Source organism: Magallana gigas, chromosome 6, assembly GCF_963853765.1.
Source record: "Magallana gigas chromosome 6, xbMagGiga1.1, whole genome shotgun sequence".
NCBI lineage: Eukaryota > Metazoa > Mollusca > Bivalvia > Ostreida > Ostreidae > Magallana > Magallana gigas.
This window is the reverse complement of record NC_088858.1, coordinates 11,820,468-11,847,443: the sequence shown is the minus strand read 5'-3', so window position 1 is coordinate 11,847,443 and position 26,976 is coordinate 11,820,468. Positions and strand designations below refer to the sequence as shown.

At 32.3% G+C, this 26,976-nt stretch overlaps 2 protein-coding genes across 6 annotated transcripts in view; one reads left to right on the top strand and one right to left on the bottom strand.

Annotated features, from left to right (window-relative positions):
- LOC105317820 (uncharacterized) overlaps positions 1 to 21,125 on the bottom strand; it is a 28,552-nt gene extending 7,427 nt beyond the window's left edge. Inside the window, exons 1-12 of one of the 5 annotated variants that reach the window (XM_066088666.1) lie at positions 20,951 to 21,125; positions 19,766 to 19,873; positions 17,811 to 17,898; positions 17,645 to 17,670; positions 14,735 to 14,933; positions 11,856 to 12,182; positions 10,880 to 10,964; positions 7,578 to 7,648; positions 5,030 to 5,137; positions 4,731 to 4,754; positions 3,665 to 3,979; positions 2,312 to 2,389 (exon numbers count right to left, since the gene is read on the bottom strand). In XM_066088666.1, coding sequence (XP_065944738.1) covers positions 2,312 to 2,389; positions 3,665 to 3,979; positions 4,731 to 4,754; positions 5,030 to 5,137; positions 7,578 to 7,648; positions 10,880 to 10,964; positions 11,856 to 12,182; positions 14,735 to 14,933; positions 17,645 to 17,670; positions 17,811 to 17,880 — 1,303 coding nt within the window. In that variant the 5' untranslated portion in view covers positions 17,881 to 17,898; positions 19,766 to 19,873; positions 20,951 to 21,125. Of the gene's footprint in view, positions 1 to 2,311; positions 2,390 to 3,664; positions 3,980 to 4,730; positions 4,755 to 5,029; positions 5,138 to 7,577; positions 7,649 to 10,879; positions 10,965 to 11,855; positions 12,183 to 14,734; positions 14,934 to 16,267; positions 16,308 to 17,644; positions 17,671 to 17,810; positions 17,899 to 19,765; positions 19,874 to 20,950 lie in introns of all 5 variants that reach the window. The other 4 variants (XM_066088665.1, XM_066088668.1, XM_066088669.1 and 1 more) reach the window with 4 other exon arrangements.
- A 3,638-nt stretch (positions 21,126 to 24,763) lies between these two features.
- LOC105317819 (la-related protein 6) lies at positions 24,764 to 26,671 on the top strand. Its single transcript, XM_011414570.4, has one exon. The coding sequence runs from the start codon at positions 24,904 to 24,906 to the stop codon at positions 26,524 to 26,526; it is 1,623 nt and encodes a 540-aa protein (XP_011412872.2). The 5' UTR covers positions 24,764 to 24,903; the 3' UTR covers positions 26,527 to 26,671.
- Positions 26,672 to 26,976: the final 305 nt, after the last annotated feature.

Sequence of the window (26,976 nt, the reverse complement as noted above, 5' to 3'; positions counted from 1 at the left end):
ATGAACCTTAAAAAAACCTGGTAAATAAAATATTGCTCACTATAAAAAAATGTGATTGCTTAATGAAGAAAGACCATAATGCAGACCCTGTTGCCATTTTCTTTAATTCTTATGTACTGTTAGGGGTTTCTCAGACTCCCATTACAAAAAGCAGACATTTTACAATTTCTTCCAAAGAGAATAGAAGGAACAGAAAATCAAAATCAAGAATGTAAATAAATCATAGGAGAATTGTAAACCATATCTTCATGAAATGAAAAAACTGTCTGACTCAATAAATACAACTACTATAGCCCAATCCTAACACTATGCAGTAGCCCTGACCCAAAGGCAAGAAATGTTATAATTCTCATAGAAGCATTTCACCTACCAATTGTTTGCTATTTGTACTCAGTTGGTGTGCTAGTTTTTCAGGAGTAAAGATATTATTGTTAAGAAATTATTGCATGTTCAGTATATATATAACCTATAAAGCTCAGCTATGACACCAGAACCCCTGACCATGGGGCCATGGATTTTTTATATTTTGATCAATGCACATCTCACTCTCAATGTGCTCGGGTAGAATCTTTAAAATAACACTTTTGAATAAAATTATTTTTTCAAATAAATCTATGCCAATTTGGCACATGTAGAATTTCATGATTTATATCCCTCTCCTTTACAAGTGCTACTTATCAAATTTGGTCTAGATTGGTTTAGTAGTTTCTAGGTGAATATTTTCAATTGTTTTACATGCTACATAATGATGGACAAAAAATGATATTAAAAGGTAGCCTTATTAAGGTGGCTCGACACACCAATACATTATTTGATGGATCGATGAAGAATTGTCTTTGAGAAATGATTATTCAAAAATGACACCTATATCGGCCTCTGATTATTTTATATGAATTTTTTTGTATTTTTTTATAGAAACCGGAAACATCGTTTTAGCTGCGAACAAGATATATTAGAGCTAAAAATTTGTTATCAATTAATGCACAATACAATTATCTATAAATACATATCAAAAACGGCTAGATAAATTTTGAAATATTTTTGTAAAAAAAATATTTATGAAAATGAAAAAAAAGAATTGTAGATATTTTTTAAATCTATGGATAAAAACTACAGATAAACTGTTACTCGCATTTAACAATTGCTGTACAATCATATTTCAACAAGAAATTGAAACCAAATAGTGAAATTAAAGTATAAATGGAAAATTTTAAAATCGAACCGATCCCGATTGTAATTAAACTGATCCCGAACGAAATCACATAAAGATAGAATAAATCAGAATTTTGCAAAAATTTCAGGTTGTTTAGCTGTAAAATGGTTTCGTCATTTACTAACTTTATAATTTATATCAATTACTTAGAAAAAAAACTGCAGTTTATTTGTAAATTTCAATTTTAAAATAATTCTGATCGGGATCGTTTTTTTTTCAATCGGGATCGGTTCAAATTTGATAAATAGCAATTTTTCCAAAATTTCGCATTTTCATTTCAATTTCTTTGTAAATTATCATTGTTTAGTAAATAGTTTATGTGACTATCTGATATTTTTAAAATTTTATCCATAGATTAAAAAGATATTAAAGAAATACAATTTTGATTTTTAGAAATATTTTTTTTATTAAAAAATTAAACACTTGACCAAACGATCTTTGGCATGAATTTATTTATAATTATATTACACATTAATTGACAACAAGTTTTAAGCTCTAATATATTCTGTTTGTCTGCAAAACAGTTTTTCCTATTTCACTGAAAAAATACAAAAAAATTCGTATAAAATAACTGAAAGCCGATATTGATCTCTGTTTTGTGGAATCATGTTTCAAAAAAGATTCTCTATCGATCCATAAAATAAAATTTTGGTGTGTCGAGGAACCTTAAACATATGACTATTGCCTTGAAATATTTTGTCAGCAATTTTTAAATGGGTGAGGGTAAGAAAACTTTAAATAAATTCCTCATTATAATTAAGACTAATTAAGACAATTATTGCTCTTATTTCAAGTAAGCAGTAAAGAACTGGTATTTTGTTTATCCTGCAACATAGTTTTACATTATTTTCAACTCCTGAACCAACCATTTAAAAAAAAGCAAAATTTTGATTACGGTAGGTAAGCAGATTATAATGACAACAGTGTATACCTGCACTTGAAGAATGTGACATCACAATGCTGCTGAAAGTTAATAACATAGGCTATGCAAGGACATCAAATAGATATAGCTCTGGTTCATTCGGTTATCTTAGTTTGGTTAATGCAGGATAAACTTGTAGACATACCGGTATATACTAAATCCAACATAATACATACCTTGTTTATGTGGAGGAGCACTATTATTTATATTCTTGCTTTCTTCTTTCCGTGGTTGAATAGGGGTATTAAAGTCACCTGAAAAATAATCATTATTTGAATTGAATTCAACTAATTAATTTATCTATAACAAGATGTAATTATAATCGGGGCGATTATAAAGTCTCCCAAATGAACAAGGCCATCATTGGGAGTAGGGATGACCCACATGGGTCAAACTTTACAGACAAAAAGATTTAGAACTTGATTATTTTTATTTCTTAAGTTTCATGACATTCCTCAGGGTTCCTTTACTATACATCATGTGAAACAACATGACCCAAGGAACAAGAATATATATGGTTAAGGGGTGGTGATCTAAACTGTTTTAAAGTTATTTGTGCACTTCCTGTTTGAGGGGGTCAGGACCATCCCTGGGGCCCATGACCTATATACCATGTGATTCCCCTTAACACATGGAACAACAATATATACGGTTTGGGGGTGGGGTTCTTAACCATTTTCAAGATATTCGGGCACTTCTTGTTTGAAGGGGGTCAGGACCACCCCTGGGGCTTATGACCTACATACCATTTGATGCCCCTTAACATATGGAACAAGAATATAAATGGTTTAGGGGTCAGGATTCTAACAGTTTCTGAGATATATAGTCATTTCCAATTCCTGGGGGGTGGGGATGACCCCAGGGGTCAGATCTAATAAACCCTATATATTGCCTGTAACAGTCAATACATGTACCGGGTATATGATTCTGAAAACCCTATATTATTATCTTTGTCCGTTTTCAAGTTATAACCATTTACAATAGAGTCTAAGATTTTTCCCATAAGGTTCAATGTTAGACCCCACGACCTTTTGTCCCCCTAGAAAAGTGATTGGCCAACCCCAAATGAGAGAAATCAAACCAGCGTGCACATCTAGATATGCAGGCCTATCGTATCCTAGAGTTTTGTACAATTCTGTACAGCCATCTCTGAGAAACGCGACGGACAAGTTCAGAGCGGGGAAGAAGAAAATGAAGAAGAAACCGTACAAAAACAATGTCTTTAAACTTCGTTTGGGAGACTTAATTACTAGCATTCCATCCCTCATCAAGTTTAGTTGCGCCCGCCAACCTCTCAAATTATAGTTTATGACTACAACAAGGCCAAATGTTAGTATGATACAGACTAATTTCAAAGGATGAAAGGTGTAAAAGCTCCTTCATTATGTAACATTTAAATCAATCATTTTTGGTTCATATACTCACTTTATACAAACATGAAATAAACATTTTAACGTAAGCAATTAATATGGGTTAAGTATGCAATGATCTCAACTGTTATACTCCATATTTACAGCATGTTTAGTTACCTCCGATAACTACCAGTGTTGTTTCTGATTTGTCAGCTATTCTTCTCCAGCGTTTTAAGTTTGCTAAGCAGATATAGTGCCCTTCATCCTGACTTTCCACATGTTCTATTGTCAGGGAAGACGAACTTCCATCACTCTCTATCCGATAACGCCTATCATTAGTTAGATCCATTTCTTCCTCATCACCATCCACTTTCTTACACCATTGGAATTGAATATCAGAGCAGCAGAATCCTGATATACTTGCTTTCAAGTACATTCTCTGACTACAAGAAACTTTGAGGACGGATGGATGATTCATGTGGATTTTGAATTCTAAAAAAAACATGAGCTATCATCAATGAAGGAATAGATGTACTAGAAATGTCTAACAGAACATATCAATGTTTGACTCCAAAATGGTCACAAACATTCCTCATAAAAACCTTAACCTGTTTCAGACCTGAAAAGCTAAAAGAAAATTGTTAATGTTAAGGATGAGGGACATCAAATATGAATCATACATCTTGGTAGAAAGCATTTGATATTAATGAGATACAACATTATCCAGTGGTAGATTGACTGTTGATAAGACTATATGTTGTGACGTAAAATTTTATGATTATACGGTAGATGTATATTACCATTCCATTTATAATTTGTATTAAAAGTGTGTGGAAAGCTGCACATTCAAAACACAACATAAAATACAGGGTAATCAAAGGTTAATTTATGAGTTTAATAATAATGACATAAACTTTGAATGCTGTTCAACTGCAAAATCGTAAGCGAAAAATAAAATTCATGGTTATGGCTGTTGCCACATCTTTTCTATCAATTCAAATTTACTCCTTATGGTAACTAAGAGATTTAAAACACATGAAACTGAAGAAAAAAATATAAGCACTGAATCATTATATTTTGAAAGATATAGCAACAGCATGTGCAAACAAACCAATGCACATTACTCAATTTGTTAATACACACTGTTGCAGTTATGAGACTACATTTAAAAAAGAAAATGTTTCAATGCTTAAATAGCATGTAAATATAACTTCATTTGTCATAAAAAAAGAATTTTACTTACGTTTTTCCATCATGAAATAAACACCTGCAATTAAAATATCTAGTGCAAATATATTGGTGGATAATGTATATCATCATGCTTTGGGCATTTACCAAAAAAGAAATGCAAAATCATGTAACGTTAATTTTTTAGTTTTAACATTCAATTTCCAATATATACAGGTATTAATAAATGCATCAGATACCGGTATATCAATAGAATATCTTAGTAAACATTACTTTACAAAAATAAAATAACTATCTTCTTGTCCATACAAGCTAAAAAGTTGGAAAACAGAATACAGTAACTCTGATATTTACCTAAAAAAAGTAAAATGACTACCATAGAGGTAATGATAAACCCTGCAACGGCATAAACATCAACTCCTGACATTTTATCCGAAGGCGTCACACGAGGCTTGGTGGGAGCTAAGCAGAAAATCACAAAAGTTTGTAAAAAATACATGTATCAGCATATTTCAAATATTTTTTATTGAGTTGACATTTCTTTAATTCTATTTCAATTATTGATATTGAACATATCTAAATATCCCCGACTGGAGAAAGATCTCTTACAGTTCCTTGATGTGTAAGATTTTACACAATTACATCTTCATAAATATACCTACATTTACTAGCATGTCTAGCAACTTGTAATTGCAATTAAAATCCTGATCATAAATCAGAACAGATTTACTTGAATTTACCCAATGTTACAATTAAGAATGTCTAAAATGTAAAACAGAAGAGGCCCATGCATGGATAACAATCCTCAACAGAGCACCAATGTGTTATTTCAAATAGGTGCCCTGTCTGATCCCAATGGGTTATGGTACACATTAACTTAGTTCTTTAAAGCAGCTTGTTACTGGGTACTTTTTTTATTTATCTGAATTTTCCTAAATGTTAAAATTCTTAATTGAATCTCTTTTCTATCCCAATTAAAATATGACCATTAATATTATTCATCAAATAATTTTAGAGTTGTTTTTTTTTTATATACACTATTTTTTCACTACTATTGTTCAATTTCAAACCTAGCTGGAACAAAGGGAAAAAAATTATTATTCTTGTGACATGGTTTTTAAACAGAGATTATTTGACCTTGACATTTGACCTATAAAATCAATTCAACTCACTGTACACCCTTCACCAATTGACACTGTACGGTGAAGATTTTGATTAACTGTACCACAAGCTTTCTACAGGTGTCAATTAAGTGTTGTTTGAGCCCAACTTGGTCAAAGGGAAACAATATATGCTTCAAACACATAAAAATGGACAGACAAATAGACAAAGGAACAAACTGACTAAAAAGCATCCACAAAATGGAAATCTAACAAGATATCTGTGAGCCAATGCTCACTAGTGATACCCCCACTCTGATGTGAATATGCAAAATAAGCAAAGTCGACATTTAACAGAAAGCTGGCATCCGATTGGTACAGAAATATATCCCACAATATGGCATGCCTAAACAAATAGTGTGGTAAAATTTCAAGCATCTGCGATAAAAAGCTGCTGAGAAATCTTTGAGGAAAATTTGTTAGAAAATTTAGGCTAAAATAAACAAAGTACTCATTTAACAGGAAGTTGACGTCAGATTGGTACAAAAATATATCCCACGATATAGCATGCCTTAACAAACACTGTGTAAAAATTTCAAGCATCTGCGATAAATAGCTCCTGAGAAATCTTTGATGAAAATTTGTTTGAAAATTTTGGCTAAAAATAAACAAAGTCATTATTTAACAGGAAGTTGACGTCCGCTTGATACAAAAATATATCCCACAATATGGCATGCCAAAAAATATAGTGTGTTAAAATTTCAAGCATCTGCCATAAATAGTTGCTGGGAAATCTTTGACGGAAATTTGTTTGAAAATTTTGGCTAAAAATAAACAAAGTACTCAATAAACAGGAAGTTAACGTCCGATTGGTACAAAAATACATCCCACGATATAGCATGCCTATACAAATACTGTGTACAAATTTCAAGCAACTGCGATAAACAGTTGCTGAGAAATCTTTGACGAAAATTTGTTTGAAAATTTTGGCTAAAAATAAACAAAGTCATTATTTAACAGGAAGTTGAAGTCTGATTGGTACAAAAATATATCCCACGATATGGCATGCCTAAACAAATAGTGTGGTAAAATTTCAAGCATCTGCGATAAACAGTTGCTGAGAAATCTTTGACGAAAATTTGTTTGAAAATTTTGGCTAAAAATAAACAGTCGTCATTTAACAGGAAGTTGACATCCGATTGGTACAAAAATACATCCCACCATATGGCATGCCTATACAAACACTGTGTAAAAATTTCAAGCATCTGCGATAAATAGTTGCTGAGATAAACACGACAGAAATTTTTGTTACGGACGGACAGAGAGACAGACACACAAGGGTAAAACAGTATACCCCCTCTCCTTTGGAGCGGGGGTATAATTACACATATAAATGAAAGATAATCAATGAAAAACACATCTGTTTTACCTCAGACTAAAATGTCACAATGCCATTGGATAAACTCTGTCATGTGATTGCCATCCAACATTTCTGTAGTTGGCAAGTATTAACAAATAATAGATGATAACATGGCTGGTGTAATGTCTTTGTTTTACTGTGTCCTTTTTAATTTATTCAATACACAAAAAGTTTGTGTCCTCAACCAAACAAAACACTTATTTGGTTTGTTACTGACAGCACACGAAAATATTTCAGATTACTCAGGTTGTTAAAGAGTATAGAAGACTGAATTTCATCTTGCCTTCTATAACCTGACATATTTCCCTAGACAGTCAGTAAGAAACCTAATACTGGTAAGGCACAGTGTTCAACACCTTGAATGTGTACCCTCGCTACCTACCTCCAGGACGGGGTGCCTGGGATGTACCGGGTAATGCTGTAGGAGGGGTGATGGGATCTGTGATGATTGGCCTACAATAAATAAACAGTCATAATTTTAATTCTCTCTAAGGTTTTAAAAAGAGTACAAATATCCTGATACTTAAGAGGGTTGTTCAGAAATTATTGAGACAACCCATATATTTTCCATCCAATGTGTTATATCTTTGTGAAACTTATTATTGATATTGAACAAACCCTAACAAAAAATTAAGCAAAATAATATGTAAAAATATTGAGTATTTTCTTTTTGACGGTACATAAACTTGGGGTACACGGCACAGACAAATAACTCAGAGATTGGAAAAATTCAACTTCTACTCACAAAGTGTCTATAGACCTAAAGTTGCATTCAAGTTGGTGTAAAGAGATGGTATAAATATATTTACCAAGCCATATAAATCTGACTACTACGGCTTATCAAATTATTTTTAAAAAAACTGCTTAAACAAACATAGGTAATCACAGATTGAAAAGCTCACCGAGACGAGGCATTACCTTTATGAGGCATCACCTTGATGAGACCACCTTTATCATATTATATGAAAATCGCATTTAATGATCATAGCTATTCATGGATGTTGTTTTGATACAATATCGTATATCAAATGTTAAAAAATTGTATGATAATCATATATTCATTTCATACGGTATTATAAGATAGCATCTTTGATCAATACAATAATACAAAATACAATATTGCACCCTATCAAACTTACAATATATATCATATAATACAATAATATACTGTTAGATAATGGTGAGATATGATATTGTAACACATGATATGACATTGTATTGTGTTTTACATTTTTGTATTTGATCACATAATAAAATATCATTATACATAATATATGATACAATATAGTCTTAAATGATAAAATATTACATCACAATATTGTACATCATGATATCATATCGTAAAATATAGTATGATATTGTATTGTATAATACTGTATCATATTTGATACATAATATGATATTGTATCATATAATACAATATAATTTGATACACCATTGTATCATATCATATGATATAATATCATGTGATATAGTTAAATATTATAAAAATAATACAATATCATATTATACATATTGTATCATATGATATCATATGATACAATGTTATATATTACAATATCATATAATACAATTTCATATGATATTATAATATATTATATAAACCAATATCATATTTTACAATAATGTATGATACAATAGTATATAATATACAATTTTGTATCATATGATACAATATAACATATTGCAATATCATATGTAACAGTATCATGTGATAGAATATCAAATTAATGATACAATTTCATATTATACAACATTGTATCATAATATAAATACTATACATAACAAAATAAAAGTTGATACAATTTCATATGGTATCATATAACTTTTCACAATATAACATATGATATAGTATTGTATCATATTAAGCAATATTGTATTACATCATACAATACTATATCATAGGAATTTTGTTCCTTAATATATCATTTAACAATAAGCATATCTATCAAGCAGGTTTGAATGAGGTAGAAGATTTTTTTTAGCATTTTGATAATGGAGATCAGGCTCTGCATCTGAAGTTACTTCTACGAATCATTATTTCATAGTTAAATCAACTATGCAAGCTATTATCTACAAAACATGTGACCTGTTTTAAAAAACTAAACCTCCTCCAGCATCCGAAACCTATGGCTTATATTCAGCATTCAATCCTGTCTGGTGCATCAGTATCATAAGACACACCATCCATGCAAGTTTGGTGAAGTTAGGACCAATTATAACTAAGACATATTTTTAAGCATCCTTGATCAGGCTTTGCATCTGGGGCTACCTCTGCGATTCATTTGTATTATAGTTTCATCAACTATGCAAGTTTAAAATAGTACTATTATCTATTAAACATGTGACCTGTTCCAAAAAACTTAACCTTATTCAGCATCCGAAACCTATGGCTAAGATTCAGCATTCAAGCCTGTCTGGTGCATCAGTATAACAAGACACACCATTCATGCAAGTTTCGTGAAGTTAGGACCAGCAATAACCAAGATATCATCATCATCAGAGGGCACCTGTTTCAAAAACTTTAACCAGCTCTTAAAACCTTGACCTCCTCCAGCATCAAAAACCTTTGGCTCAGAATCAGCATTCAATCCTGTCTGGTGCATCAGTATCACAAGACGCACCATTCATGCAAGTTTGGTGAGCCTAGGACCAGTAGTAACTAAGATTTAATCATCAGAGGGCACCTGCTCCAAAAACTTTAACCAGCTCTAAAAACCTTATCCTCTTCCAGCATCAGAAACCTTTGGCTTAGATTCAGCATTCAATCCTGTCTGGTGCATCAGTATCATAAGATGCACTATTCATGCAAGTTTAGTGAAGTTAGGACCAGTAGTAACTTAGATATTGCTATCATAGGGCACCTGCTTCAAAAACCTTAACCTCCTCCAGCATCTGAAATTCAGGTTTCAGATTCAGCATTCAAGTCTTTCAAGTCCATAAGTAGGTCCAGATGCATCATCCATTCAAGTTTGGTGAAGATAGGAAAGTAATAACTTAGATACATGACATGCAACAAAAACTTTAACCAGGTCCGGATGCCGACGCCAGGGGTATATAGCATAAGCTCCCCCAACTTCGTCTCGGTGAGTTAAAAACTATACAATGGTAATGGGTCAAGAACTTCAATCAATAAAATTTTTGACTGACCATTTTGCTAGAATAAAAACAGAGGGACTTAATAAGAAGTAATTATAACAGCCCAGCTGATGTCAACCATTGTAAAATACACGTATGTACAGAATGAGCGTAAGAGGAATTTCACAGTAATTTGACTTTCAAGTAGCAATAACTAAAATTTTGTTCGCAAAAAATCAAGAATGGAGAGAAAATGTAAATGCTGACTTCCTAAAGTAAAAGTAATAAATGAGAAATAAAGAATTCTTCTTTTTTATTGGATTGTAATGCATTTAAAATATAGAAGTAACGGAACACGTTAAAATGTTGTCACGATGAGTTTGTGGTTGCTTCAGGTCACTGAACTTGGGCAAGTTTGTCAGCATCAAATAATGTCATTAACTAGAAGTTTTCACATTAATAAATTTAATTTTGGTTTACTTTTGAGTGAATTTTCAAGGGTTTATCTATTTTTCCAAAAGAAATAAGATTAATCGTCCCAATAATTTCCGAACAGCCCTTGTATACACACATATTTGTATTATGGTTTTACGAAGCAATACTTACATCCTGGTTGTCTGGTTTGATATGCAATTAAACTGGTTTGGTGGGCGGTAGTACCCTGGATCACACGTGTTGACACACTTATAAGCTACAAAACAGTTTGCATAATCTGACTATAATAACATTCTTTATAAACAATTTGGTAAAATACTTTATTTTACACTATCAATTCTTCTTTCTCAATGCTCTTTTAAAGAGTGTGATTCGATATTACGGATCACCACACTATCCATATCACCTCTCACTGAAATTGAAGATATGGTACACAATAAATAACGTCTGTTTTTTAGCACGTTTTAAAAGAGTTTGTCTAAAAATTGCTCTGTTAAATACTGGCTGGTAAACTTTGTACAATAATGGCTAAAAGAAGATATTTTTGTAATTTTATCTTTATATGAACACAATTGTATAATTAATTTATCATCATAACAGTAACTTGGTCCAAAAAGCCAATCTTGTTGCCAGGCCATATCATCAGATTACCCAATATTGGCGTTTTGCATCTCGTTTGATCTGATGATCCTCTCCTGGCAACTCGACACGATCAGACCCTTTGGAACAAGTAACTGTTACAATAATACATATGTATGTCTGGGTAGGAGGTTTTTTTTCAGCAAGGTGCAAAAAAACAAATATTCCAATATTATTTTTGGAAGTTGTTTTTTGTGATCGTTAATAAAAATTATGTAGATTACATTAACAAATACTGATACATATTAATCCCCTTCTTTTAGATTATGCAAAGGAATGAAAAATAAAGAAGATTTTTTCATGTATATTAATGAATGATATCATAATCTTATAATGAAAAATAACATGAAACTGTTATAGGTCACAAATCAACATACCGGGTATTTTACACCCATAAATATTTTTGATTCTATCAATACATAACATGATTATCTCTAGTCATCTTAAAACATACACTTTAAAATTCTATTAGTTTTTTAAAAATAACATAGATATGTATAAATTTTACCTGGATTTAGTTCCATGCCATTTTCACAAATCCACATGTAACATCTAGCCCCATGTGTTTTATTGTAACATGTCTGATTCTTGGGGTTTTCTATGAGGTACTCCGAAGCACGGTAGCCTTTCAGATAGTCACATTTACATTGTACATCACTAGTTGTACTACCCCTGCTGCAATACGATTCCCCTAATTCATCACATTTATTCTTCTTGTATTCACAAGAAACCTTTTGGAACTTGTTTGACATTGCCCCCTCTGGTTGGTAAGTATCATCTGGACATAACTCTGTATAAAGTTTGTCGTACTGTTCCGATATTCTTGGAAAGTGACCTACAAAAGAAAAATTAAGACTGCAGACTTTGTGAAAATAGCTAACAAACAGACCAAAGCATTCATCAATTGTTTCCTTTTTGGCCTGGGCTCATTAGCAGAGCAATCTACATTTCATTCTCATGATTTGAATGTACAATGACAGCCATTTGAACATGTATATACGGTAGATAAAGCTATCAAGGAGGTTGATCTGGGGGGTTTTTTGCGGAAAAACTACAACAGCAAAACTCTTTATTTTTTAATCATATGTCATTAATATTTTTGCGAGGTTCCAAGAAAATCGACCATCTGGTTCTTTTTAAGGACCATCTCAAAATATAGGTATATTTACTATAGGAATATATAGGAAACTGTCATTTTCCGCACTTGGAAGCAGATTTAAAAAACATGCACTACAATAGCTTTTTTTCTCAATTGTTTCATATGGTTAGTTATATCATTTCCTACCTTATTTGTAAAAAATACTAAAATCTTCCATCTGGTTTTTAGTGGGAGTCATCTCCAAATATCAAAATGCACAAAATTTTGCTAGTATATATTTGGAGCATTACGATTGCATCATTCTGTGTATAAAATTTCAACGGCGTACAATTTTTACCTTTTCTTTTATGTTATTTCTAATAGCGTACTCCTTCAAAGCTTCATTTTATCATAATTTCATAAAAGTGCAATGGCAACGCTTCCCTGCAGCACAATGGAAAAATCGTTTAAAAAATAAAATTTCCTTAAACAAATTATTTTTATCTGTATTTTGTTAATTGTGTTCAATTTTATAAATGATATCGAAAAATTTCAAACCAAGAATAAATCCACTGTATTATACTAGAATGCGCATAAACATGCGGAATGAAAACTAAAGTCAGCCTCCTTTAACAAAATGTACTTTTCAACCAGTATGCATAACAAGTCCTAAGTTCAAACATAACAAAAGTACTCAATACAGCTAGAATCAACAACTGTCCAAAAACTAATTTCTCTCAAGGAAAATTAAGGAAATAAAAAGAGTTTTTGTTAATATTCTTATAAATAAGAATTTCATTATTTGGTATAAAAATTTCAAAATTCATGTATTTTCCCCAAAATTGCTACTTTTTTCTATCCTTTTTTATTCGTACACATTCTAGGATATAAAGAATATTTATGAAGAATTGGTCAATTTGTGCTGGTTGACGAAATTTATCCAAAAGGTGTGTAGGACCCTTAGACTTTTAAAGGGGCATGGTCATGATTTTGGTCAAAAATTATTTTTTTCCAATTTCAACAGGCAATCAAAATTTGAGTGTCATTCATTGAGTAATAATTAAGCCATTTACAGAGCTTACGATTCTTTGATATGCAAATTAACCTTTTGTTTACATTTTGAATGTTGAAGTGAAAACTGCAGTTTTAGATATCAAATGAATATGTAAAATGTTGGGAACTGTTTATTTATGGTTAAAATGAATAAGGAGATAGATTAATCAGCTTTAAAAAGACTTTTCACTGGTATATTGAACCTATGTAAACAAAAATAGGGCACGAGCCTTGTTTACATGACAAAGGATTGTAAGCTCTCACGGTATCTTGCTTATAACTCAGCAACTGACTCTCAAATTTCATTTGATTATAAAAAAAAAAATGCATTACTTAAGCACTGTAAATAAAAAAAAAACAAAAAAAACCAAGAAAAATAGAATTTGACCAAATCGTGACCATGCCCCTTTAAGGGTAGCATTCCATCTTAACGAGGCCGGGTGTAATTTGTTCTGCCCTAGATTTTTTAATGAAGTTTCTTACACAAATTTCTACTGAAATAATTATCATTTTCAAACATTAAAATCAGACATTTACCACATCGTTTGTTTAGGGGGTCATCTAAAAGTTTGTGAATATTTAACATAGGACCTTATTGAATTTTGCTTGAAATGTATCAATTTTGCACATTTTTTTCTTTTTATTCAAACTTCTGCCCTTGGGATTTTTTTTCCTGTTCTATATATGAACGTTATCGCTAAAAGGCATCAAATGGTCAAATAAAAAAAAACTTTTAGCTCCTGGTTTTTTCCAGTGGTCTAATCAAAGTTTTATTTGTATGCCAAATTTCTCAGAAGTTGTCGGATAACGGCTATTTTTTATTTGACAAACGCCGAAATGGTGATCTTTATAGTGTTTTTTAAACATTCAGACATATTTAAGCAATAAAAAAATATATAAAATCACATATTAAATTAAGGTTCATAAATACAAAATACATGGATACTGTCTTGAAATACATGTATTTATCTATATTTAGTCGGGGCAAGATAACGTGACAGAGGGCTAGACTTGCTGAATCCTCTCCTCCTTACGACCTGAGCCCAAATATAGTTTATACTTCAAGACATTTATGTTTATTATACAATATAATATCAGTTTTATGCCTCAGATGAGCTATTTTCGACAAATTTTGCTGAATATCTGCAGTTGAAACCATACCGCCATTGCGTCAACCAAGAAAAGATGACGTCACAATGCAAATAAATCTGCACGAAAACGGGCATACTCCAACTGTACTTGGCCTCGTTAATTACCTGGAGGTACTTTGATGGGTTGAGTGCAGACTTCAAGGTAGTAGTCATCTCTGGTCAGTAGACAGTGGTACAATTTTGGGTCTTCGTGACACAAATTTTGTGATTCTAACTCCCATCCCGACAAACTAGGACATATGCTAGTCTCACTTCTTTTGCCTGTTCTTATTATATTCGTACTTTGTGTTAAAGCAGGGAATACCTAAATGATAATAACAGGCATTGATAAAATAAATGTAAACAAATGGCACAAATTAATAGTGCTAAACAAACAACTTTTAAAGAACATTTTTTCTAAACACTTAATATCATTTTTTGATGGAAAGGACTTTGTTAGACAGAAAACACAAGACATAAACAAAATGTGTTACTTTAACATTCAAGACAAACTTACAGCATTATCAAGATTTGAGTATAATTTTCCTAAAGAAATATACTTGAAGAAATATACTGATCAATATATATACACAAAGAAATGTGTATAACATGTACATAATTGCATGCATGCTCTCCCTTAGAATTAACTTCAGCAATTTTAATTGACATAAATGCAGATTACAAACAACATGTAATACACAAACACCAATCAACATACTGTTACTGTTAATACATGATACTCAATGCAAGGCATTAAATTCCTTAAATAGAAAACTTAAAAGATAAGCATGCTTGTTGTCTTAGAACATATTTAACAAGACTGTGCATGGGCTTTCTGTCTGATGGAACCATATGCCTTTTGCAAAACAAAGTTGAAAATGATACTGGTCTCAAGCAAAAAATTCACAGCTTTCGAATAGGGCAAATTTTGTTGATTTCAAAGAGCCATAACTGGACAATGAAACATACAGGCCTCTGTCACGTTAAAGCACGTTGCTTTTTGATTCAACTACTCCAAGTCAATGGTCTTGTAAAATCGGTTCTAAGTCTGAAGATATATTCATTACAGAAGGAAAAAGTCTCAGAAATTGTATTGTACATCATTTATTTACGAGGGATGAATATATCAATTTTCTCATCCAAAGAAGTCCATTTATTGCATAGCAGGTGTCAGGGAATATTGTCCTTCTTTAAGATAGCAAAATCAATACATTTCACCCAAGTAAGTAAATATTTGCTTTATGTTATATGAATAAGTGGTATTCGGTCTTAATAAGGTAAGCAAAATGATAAAATCCTGCTTAATCACTCATTAATAATAAACACAGTAAAAAATACAGAAATTAATACCTCATCATTTTTAGAAAATTCATTTAATAATATTGAGCTTTTTATTTCAGAAGTAGCTAAAATTTCTGTTTAGAATTTACCAGTAGCTACTATTAATCAAAAAGATTGCAGATATATTTTGGTGACCATATCATTTATTCATAACATAATACATGTACTGAATATTAAAGTCAAATAATATATATACAATAATCACAAATGATTTTGATCTGTGTAGCAAACATAAGATAGACAGTCAACCATGACTAGTACAATAAGATAGGAAACCAATAAGTACAAGGAGGCAAGACAGGGAATGATAAATATTACCAGATCTGATACAAAAGCCTTGTGGATAAAGCAAGTGTTTCTGCAATAAGACAATTGGTAAATGTGTATAATGGGATAGAGCAGTCAAATCCAGTGGATTGATATGATGATACTTGTTTAGTTTATTACAAAAGGCCCATGGGCCTTAAAGATCACCTGAGTAATAATACAACCTTATTAAGACACTTGAATATTATATGCAAAATGAACAGATAAAAGAAAATGTAACAAAACAACTTGATCATTACATTACATATCATAAAGAGGGTCTTCCATTAATCTAAAATAATGTTTTAAATTACACATAATCAAGACTTTTGTCAACGAGTTTTCATAAACGTTATTACTACATAATAAATTGGCCACTGCAGAAATTTTTCCTAATGATTCAGAGATGATTTATTCACCAAATGCCTTCTTATCCTACAGTATTAAACAAAATCTGGGCTATGTCAGTGCTAGGTAAGAATATGGAGTGGTTATATGTGGGATACATGTATGGGTTGTGCATTTGATTTCCATGGTTCGCAGATCAAGACAGATATTGGCAGACATGGTTGACTTTAAATACAAATTTTACAAGGATATACTTACTAGCATAACTAAATCAACAAATGTCAGATTTTTGAGCATAAAAAAGTTATGAGCCCTTAAATTAATTTTTAAGTTGTATATATTTAGTAGTTTGAGTCTGATAGGGCAAAATATTCATGTTTATTGTATTTACATTTGAAAGGTTGCTCTGATTCTAAGCAAACCTGCAAGCTTTTCACCAGTGGGGTGCTTTATACCAATTTTGATGAAAAGAAAATAATTTTTTTAAAAGTTAACAACTATGCTGACACCGAACATACAAATGATAGGAGACAATGGACAAACTTGATCAGAAAAGCTCACTTGAGCCTCTGGCTCACATGAACTGTAATAAGAAGAAATGCAATTAATGATGTTCAATCTTGACTAGATTTGAGTGTGATACACATATATATATATATGATGGTAAAGTTTTACTGCATACACAGAAATCAAGTGGAGGATAAGCAGCTGATCTACTGTATAATGACATGATGTAAAAGCATCAGATATATAGCAAAAAACTAAATAATAGTAAATAATTTAAATATGATGCATATGAATACTGAATACATGCATATCATTATGTTTACAGTATCATGGAGCAAAATGGCAAAACAATGTAACGATGCTCTTTATTGGTAAACAAAAATGTAATTGATATGCCTCAAATTGACAAATAAGCTAACATAATTTAACCTTAATTCACACTGCAAATAGAGCATTATGAAAAGCATATACTCAACAATACCATTTTCAAAAATAAACAAACTAAACTGCAGATAAAATATTGATTTCAACTACCTGCCAATCAGACTGCTGTACATGTACTTAAAAAACATCAATAAACTTTAAAACTCTATCACATATTTTCATCATAACTGGATGAAAGACTTATGTTATACATATCATTTAACTTCTCATTTTAAGGAAACAAACATATTAAGCATTTTCATACATGTATACTTACAATGAATGCTCCAATGATGACACATATAATATTCAAATAATTTATTCCCTGCTTCATTCTCCTGCTTCATTCTTCACTAATAATCAATCTGAAAAAATTCAATTTTTCGTTGTTACTATTCAGTTTGCAATAAACAAGATGAATTTGTGAAATGGTGACAAAGTTCCATGTAGGTGTCTATCAATGACAACTGAAAAACTGAACTTTATTTATTTTACAACGATTGATAAACAAGTTCTACAACTTATATTAATATCTCTCCTTGGCACTAATGTTAGCGCGAGGGGGTCATTGTTGTGGGAAGAAGCCGGAGTACCCAAAGAGAACCCATGTGTCCAAGCGGGCAACCGCCATACCCTATTAATTCAACCACTGTCGATCACAGGGATCAAACTCGGGTCAAAAGTGGTGAAAAGCGAGTGCACTGTCCACTACTCTTCTTGGACACCTTTTCATTCATTTATCAATGACGTTGACTTGGAGTCACTTTGCTGACAGAAACTCCGGCGCTCATCTTTTTCTCAACTTTTTTTTGTCATTCATAAGTTCTTAGAATACTTTTCACAGTTTTTCAACATAATCATTCAAGATACTTTCATATAGTTTGCAATTTAAAATCCCAGTAGAGTGTTTATCTGTATTTGTGTATTAAAATATGACAAGCTAGAGGTGGTGTAATGGTGTTTCAATTAAAAGAGAAATCTTGGAATTTTTCCACATTATTGAATGAACATCATTGGAATCTAAGGATATCAATAAATATCAAATAATAAAGCAAAATGTGATTAAAAAATATCTTAGGACAGAGTATAAGGAGAGAATATCTTTTGAAGCCTGAGGTATTCATAAAAATTTTAAACTGTGATCCCACAATATTTTATATACGAATAATTTTTCGCACTAAAGACCACAAAGAGTCTAGGATTGTTAAGATTACTCCATAGCTTAATAATAACACAAGGTATCTTACTGAAAACTACTGAGAGTGCATCCCTCACATATCTGCAACCTACTTTGCTTTCGGAGGCTAAGCAGACAAATTATCATACTGCGCTAACGCGCGGTATTCAATTTGTCTGTACAGCCTTAGTGTGTTAAAGGAAATCAGAAACATAAATAACAGAGATTGGCAACTGATCAAAATCACGTGAAATCTCACGGTCCCTATTGTACAGTATTCCCAGTTTAAATCAGTAACGTGCAAGTACCCATCATTGCCAAAAAATACACAATTTTTCTCTTTATTCTCTTCATGTAACCTGTCATGTAAAAATTTCTAGGCAAATCTCTGCACTGTTCATTTACCCGGTATTTAATTTGAGGAATAATTTTTATTTTAGTTTCATCAATATCGACTTACTTCTGGCAAAAATTAAACCCTGTCCATGACCTTCGATTTACAGGAAGTTCGAGTACCCATTATTGCAGGTCATATCTTTTCGTTATTTTCCAGTAATTAATCAGTAAAAAGGTCAAAATTTTAAAATAATCTATCAAAATAAGATAAAATGTAAGAATATAACATAAAAAATAATATCAAAAACAAAATTCAATCATATTATAAGCAATATTCTTTTCAATGTCCCTGCGGCCACATGCACACAATGTGCTTTACATGACTTGGGACAAATGATTAAAAATTGAAGAAATGCATTGTTTATCTACCGGTATTTAAAGCTTTTTAAAAATAAGTTTTAGTGTGTCCAGTAAAAGAAATAATGTGTGTAAAAGTTAAAAGCAACGCCTCTTATTTACAATGCAAGTGCCTGTGGATAAATCTTTGATTCGCCTTGTATCTTGCTTATTTTTGTCAAATATCATAACTCGGAAGTAATTATTCTTCGAATTTGGACCTAAACAAAAAATGCCTTGTCATCAAAGTAGATTACAAGTCAAAGATTCAGTGGCATGTGTCATCGCACAGATACAACTGAGATACGTTTTCGTAGGCTTACCTTTGTTAAGGTGAGTTCCGAACTGTTTGAAGTAGATTTTCTTCATTCCCAACTCTTATAGTGTCTTAACAATTCTATTATTTATTTATTTTGGTTTGTAGCCGAAAACTACGAAAAGATAGCAGAAATCTTGCTGTTTATATAACAATTGGCAATAATGGGTACTCGGCAATAATGGGTACTCGCGTTTTATATCTTTCTAATGAACAAATATATCAAATAAAAACAGCTAAATCCTATTGCAAAAACATTCAGAATATTATATTATTATTGTCTTATAAACAATATTAAAAGAGGAGTTTCAAGTGGCAGTTGGCTACCCACTGTCAGAGTTTTTGCCAGATACATAAATAACAGAGATTGGCAACCCCGCCATTGGTGTGTCTTGTAGTTGAAAAATGTTATGGGACCAACCTTACTTTGAGAACTATTTATTAGTAAACTGAGATAATGATCTTAAACCAAAAGATTACTGTTTTTATGAAAAATAGGCATAGGTTTTAGACATATTAGTTTACTACATATTAGTAAATTGAAATATTAATCTTTAAACCAAAAGTATATTGTTTTATGAAATATTTATAGGATTTAGCTGTTTAAAAGTTCTTGAAACAATAAATTGAAAAATAAGATTAATATACAGAAAATATATTGGCCAGCTATAAAACAGCCTACTGCCTCCTAAAACTTCTATTTTAATATTTTTTATGAGACATAATCTCATGGAAATATAATATTTTGAATGTTTTGGTAATAAGTTTTAGCTGTATGAATTTCGATATAATTGTTTTTTAGAAAAATATACTGATTTAAACTGGGAATACTTTACAATAGGGACCACGAGATTTTGATCAGTTGCCAATCACTGTTATTTATGTCTCTGATTTCACCAACTTTTTATAGCTGGCCTTTATATTTTCTATATATTAATCTTATTTTTCAATTTATTGTTTCAAGAACTTTTAAACAGCTAAATCCTATAACTATTTCATAAAAACAATATACTTTTGGTTTAAAGACTAATATTTCAATTTACTAATATGTAGTTCTCAAAGTAATGTTGGTCCCTTAACATTTTTCGACAACAATACATGCTAATGGCGGAGTTGCCAATCTCTGTTATTTAAATCAAAATCATGAACATCATGCATCTTCAATATATTCAGCAGTGAAAATATACAATACCTTTGACAAACACTCAGTGCACATCTTCACATAGTGGAAAATAAACAGGATATGGACTGGATTATGTTTTGGTGAAAATTAAAAAGGGTTATCTTCAGATCCTCAGTGTGACATGATTTAATCATACTTATTACAACAGTGAAACGAAAGTATGTTATGAGGTAAGCAAACGATCGAATGTCAGACACCTCGGCCCCAGGACACCTCGGCCCCAGGACTCCTCGGCCAAGACGGGTCGGCCCAAATTTTGAGACACCCCGGCTCAAGCAAAATACATCTCGGCTCAAGCAAAAGACACCTCGGCTCAAGCAGAATTAAAATAAAATTTCAATGTTTTCATGTTTTATTTTTATTTTATTATAAATATAAATTATATGATATATATAATTTGTGACTAAAATATTATTTATCGATAACAGTTGTAAGTTGTTGTTGTTGGGTTTTTTTTCAGCCACATTAAGGTGTGACCTGATGTCCGAGGGGCATGCGCCTATCGATGTAATTTCTATTGCTGTCGACGACAAGTTTTAAAAAAATTGAGACGCGTGACCATCCAATTAAACAGATACACATATTGATATTTTAAGAATCATTGTTGATATAAGATACATATATAACCTGATGAACATTTAACAATGGAGTTTTCCAATATAATATATGATACATTTCATAAAGATAAAAATATTTCTTAATGAACTTCTATATTTATGTCATTTTGTAAATTTCAAAATTTACAACATACATTTAGCTAAATTGAATCAAGACACAAACCGTTATTATTTTAATACAAATATCATTATGTACGACATAAATGACTAGATATAGTAACACACACACACACTGCCCCTGTTTATAATTTAAAATGCTAACTCGTAAAGTTTTTTGGGCCGATGAGTCTTGTACATATTTTTAACTGAAAATTTCTGTGGGTCGAGGTGTCTTGTACATGGGCCGAGGTGTCAATAGTTTTGGGCCGACCCGTCTGGGCCGAGGTGTCAACCGCCCTGGGCCGAGGTGTCGTTGGGCCGAGACGTCCGTCTACCAAGCAGAACACTTCCGGTTGATAGGTGGTAAATAGTTCGTACATCATGTATTCTCATTTCGACATGTAGAGTTGTTTTATCAGGTACATTAAACGATAATGTAACTCTACATTCAAAAATAATGTTCAATCCTTTTATGATTTATTGTATTTATCAAATGCTTCCTAATTTAATTAAAGCAAATATATAACTCTAAAGAATGAAAAATCATAAAAATGTGCTCAGAAAAAGTTATCGATAAAGATATTTTTGTAAGAACTTTTTGAAGAACTTTATAAAAACCATCAATATTCTGACATACATGCCAAAGTATCAACGATAAGATCATGCATGAATATCGTAATTTTCAGGCAGGAAACATATTTAAATAATAAGTATCTATGAAGTAACACTTTTGCCCCCCCCCCCCCCCCCCCCCCAATACAGTGAAAGGATATGAAAGATGTCAATTATAAAAGTTTCAGGTCCGTTTGGTTTTTTGTGGGTTTTTTATGGGGTTTTTTTTTCTTAATCTGAATAATTTAATTCTGGTTGTAATGCGCTTTCTGATTGGCTAAAAAATTATTTTATATCGTATAAAGAATGTTGTCTACGTCATAGTAAGATTAACGTCAAAAACGTACGCCCGACGTTACGTTTGAACTTTGTACAATTTTACGTCATTTCAAAGGTCAAATGACCGTTTTTATCTACAATGAAGAGTAAAAAAATTAAATTATAAACAATGAATTCAATATTTATAAGTTTTATACAATATAAAATGGTTTGAAACAGCTTATGCTTTTTTTTATAAAACCCTTCGCGGTTTATAAAGCGTAAACTGTCCCAAACCATTTTATATCGTATAAAACAAATAAATATTGAATTCATTCCTTAATTAAAATACAGCTCTCGCAATAGCACAAAGTTGTAGTTTCATCTAATTGGGATGTTCTATTGAAACTTGATACTGTAACTACTGAATTAATTTTAATCAAATTTACATTGCTGTTTATTGTGAAATATCATAATGATCGTAATAAGCATCTTTAATTGTTGCGGAGAGGGACATTTGAGAAAGTTTCATCAAACTCTATATAAAAAGTGTTTTATTTTGGAATATCATGAACGATTTTACAGTCACAAATTATCTTCAATACAAAATTGAAAGAAAAGATAATATTCTTCAGGCATTAGCAAACAATAAACAAAAATGAACCGCAATGAAGTACAATGAACCACTTGTCAGTTTAAATGTTGCACTGTGTCTTGCCAGTTTAAATGTTGCACCGTTCTCAATTAAAACTGAAAATACGGTGGTGCGTGTATGCCAGGGGCGTTCAATGTCGATCTATGTTAATAACATACATTTTTAAATAACATAAAGATATGGATTTCTAGCATGTGAATGACAGCAAAAAAATCAATTGGGGAGATCATTTTTTTAATTGTACTACTATTCATGAAAATAGTAGTTCTTGTGGTATTCGAACTCGTAACCTGCAAATTAGTAGATTGAAGCTACATCCATTGCACCACAGAAATTTTTCATAACCAATTTATTAATTAGCTAAAAGAAAAATGTTAATATAAACAATAAAATGCTTTCTTTGTTGATTCATGTGGGTTATGAAGGCAGCTATCAATGCAGAAAAAATTTACATAACCGCTATCGCGGGTTATGTATTTTTTCTACAATGTCGCTACCTTCATATCCCGAATGAATCACCAAAGAAAGCTTTTTATTGTTTATGTATTGCAACAAATAAATATTCCCTGAAAATCCCTGTTTTAATCCTGTTAAAAAAGTGTATTCAATGTACGTGTGCATTGAAAAAGTAAAGGGACGACACTAGCCATCTTGGATTTATATGGGGTCCTCGGTTCACCATGTTCACGCTATGTTTTAAACAAGTTCTCCAATTTGTCCAACGATATAGGACGAAATCTACGTTGGAAAATGATCAATTGACCTGTCCCTATCGTCTGACTACATCTGTACATCGCATAATAAACACATCGTTCCGAAATGTACTAGATACTAACGTAACAAACTGTTTTAAAGTACAACTTGATGTACTTTCTGTTCTGTACTGTGAAGTACAATGAACTGTCTGTATATTATTATAGTCTGTCCCAAGATATCTTGGATTCACATTTTGCTTAATTGCTTGATATTTATAAATACCTCAGGGTTCAAACGATGTTCATTCAAAAGTACAAATAATTTCCAAGATTTCTCAGTCGAAACGCCCCTGTTAGCTTATCAGGTTTTAATACAATGCTAAAAAAATGTGATGTCTACGGAGATTTTGTATTGCAGCAAGCCCGGGTGATAACGTTGAAAAATTGCGCGATGTATTCCGAGTGTATTCCGAATGGAGTAAAGATGTAAACATTCCCCATTATAAATCTCCGTAAGGAATCTGTTTTCGTTCCTGTGAATTTTTCTGAGTGCCAGTTGATAATGTGTCAATGAAATTATCTTGGAAATTATCCCTTTCAACAATTACAATTGCACTTCTTTCACAGGTATGTGTATATTTTTTTTAAAAATCGTCCAAATGTGCTGCATAAATATCTTGGGACAGACTATAGTTTTGAGTGTCCTAGACTTGATTTAATATCTTTGATATCATATACGACATAAAAAATATCATCCCTATGATATAAGTGATTATCACGAGTTATCGAATACGTTTCGGTACTCCCGTTGAGAAACGAAATTTAACAATACTTTCAGTACTCTGATTTCGGGAGGATAGGCTATAATCGGAAGTGACGTCACACATCGGGAACGCAAAAACACGGCCACATTTACGAGTAAACAGGCAGAGAGTCTTGTGGTATTTTCCGCATTTTTGCTGCCTTTTACGAATTAAGGCTTAATTCTTTTGTGTTTGTGGTAAGTGTCCGTTCTAGGATAACATAATGAGTTCTCCAGAACAGAAAATAGATGTTCCCGAGATCAGGGAAGAGCTGACTGGGGAACAATCTGTTGGAAACAACGGTGTGACAGAGGCAAGAAGCACGACCCCAGTCCTTCTCAAGGTGGAGCGACTTAGGGTAGACGATGATGGGAACAGTAGTGTGTACACTAGCGAGGACGAGGGAGGGAGCCATGATGAGCATAGAACCGCCGAGGAACCAGAGTTTGTTGCTCCAGACGATGAACTTAAAAATCGAATTATAAAACAGGTGGAGTTTTACTTTTCTGATGCTAACATTCTAAAGGACGCGTTTTTGTTGAAACATGTGCGCAGGAACAAGCAAGGTTTTGTGAGTATTAAACTCATAACTTCTTTTAAGAAAGTGAAATCTCTAACTAAAGATTATCGTGTGGTTGCCTACAGTTTAAGACACTCTGATAAACTTGAAGTGAATGAGGAGGGAAGAAAAGTTCGTCGAAAAGACCCTCTTCCAGACTGGGATGAAACAACTCCGTCTCGTTCCGTTGTGGTGGTCAATTTACCAATGGAAAACCCATCGATTGAAAATGTGGCAGAAATGTTTTCCAAATGTGGTGAAGTGTCGCTCATAAGAATTCTAAGACCGGGAAAGTCAGTGCCACAAGATGTGAAGAAGCATGCCACGAAGCATCCTGAAATTGGTACAACAACCTGTGCTGTGGTTGAATTTGAAAAGCATGAGGCAGCTAAAACAGCTTGTGAAACAATGAATGATTCTGAAGATTGGCGACAGGGCATGCGTGTTGTCTTACTCGCTGCTCAGAAGAAGAAAGAAAACAAGAAGAAAGACAAAGATGATGATTCAGGCAAGGAGGATGACAATGAAGGTCATGATAAGAAAAAGAAGAGAAGAGAACGTAGAAAGAAAAACAGAATTAATGAACTAGCTGACAATGATTCATCTTGTTACTATAGCAGTGGATCAGAAGCTGAATTTGGTGTACCACAATCTGGCAATTACAGAACACACCAAATCTTAAAGAAAACACTAAGTCCAAATCATATGGAGCATCCTGTGCTGAAGAAAACCTTGAGCCCAAATCATATGGGCCACCCAATGCTGAAGAAGACATTGAGCCCAAACCATATGGAACACCCAAAACTCAAAAGAACTATGAGTCCAAATCAAGATCATGCAATGCTGAAAAGAACACTAAGTCCAAATAATTATGACTCAAATCGATTGAGTCCAAATTCTTCCCCAAGGTCAAGTCCAAAGTCTAGTCCAAAAACCAGCCCAAGAACACAAAGGAGGAGGAATTTTCATGGAATATCCCCACTGGCTGATGACAAGAGGAGTCCAAGTACTAGTCCTAAGTTGAGTCCCCAGGGGAGCCCAGATATGGGGAGGAAAAGGTATGACAACTCTTCAGATGGAACACCTTCTAGCCCTTGGGTGCAGCGAAGACTGAAGTTGGCTGGTCAGGACAAAAGCCCTCTAACAGGTGGTCAAGTCAATGGAAAGGGTCCTGAAAAACACAAGATGCTGGGAATGGAAGGAGTTATCCGACAACCCAGAGGCCCTGATGGCACCAATGGTTTCCATTTGGGAAGAGGAAAACCTAGAAGCAGTACCTTTTCATAAACTGCTGGTGTTTTGCTAGATGCGATAAATCTTGCTCTGTTTTGTGTATATTCAAACTAGGAATGTAAGTATGCATCAATATATTGTTTTACTCACAAAGGCCTTTGTGAAGGTGGAGGTTTCTGTGATAGTATGTAAACAGTAAATGTACATGTGTCTTGGTCTTGATAATGTTTGTACTTTTTTGTACATTTGTTGAAATCGATTTACTTGTAGTAAGAATTGAGCACTTAAGGTGCCTCACTACACCATGAAATAGTTTCTCAAATCAGCAGAAAATTACTTGATATTGATAGAAAGCATGATGGATAAAAAGTATGTAAATCAAATAGGCGAAAAAATGTGCAATTCTAGATAAAAATTGGATTTTCAAAAATTTCATTCAGAAAACATAAACAAAAACCCCAGATGGATTCGAACTCATGACCTGCGGTTCACAAGTCTGATACT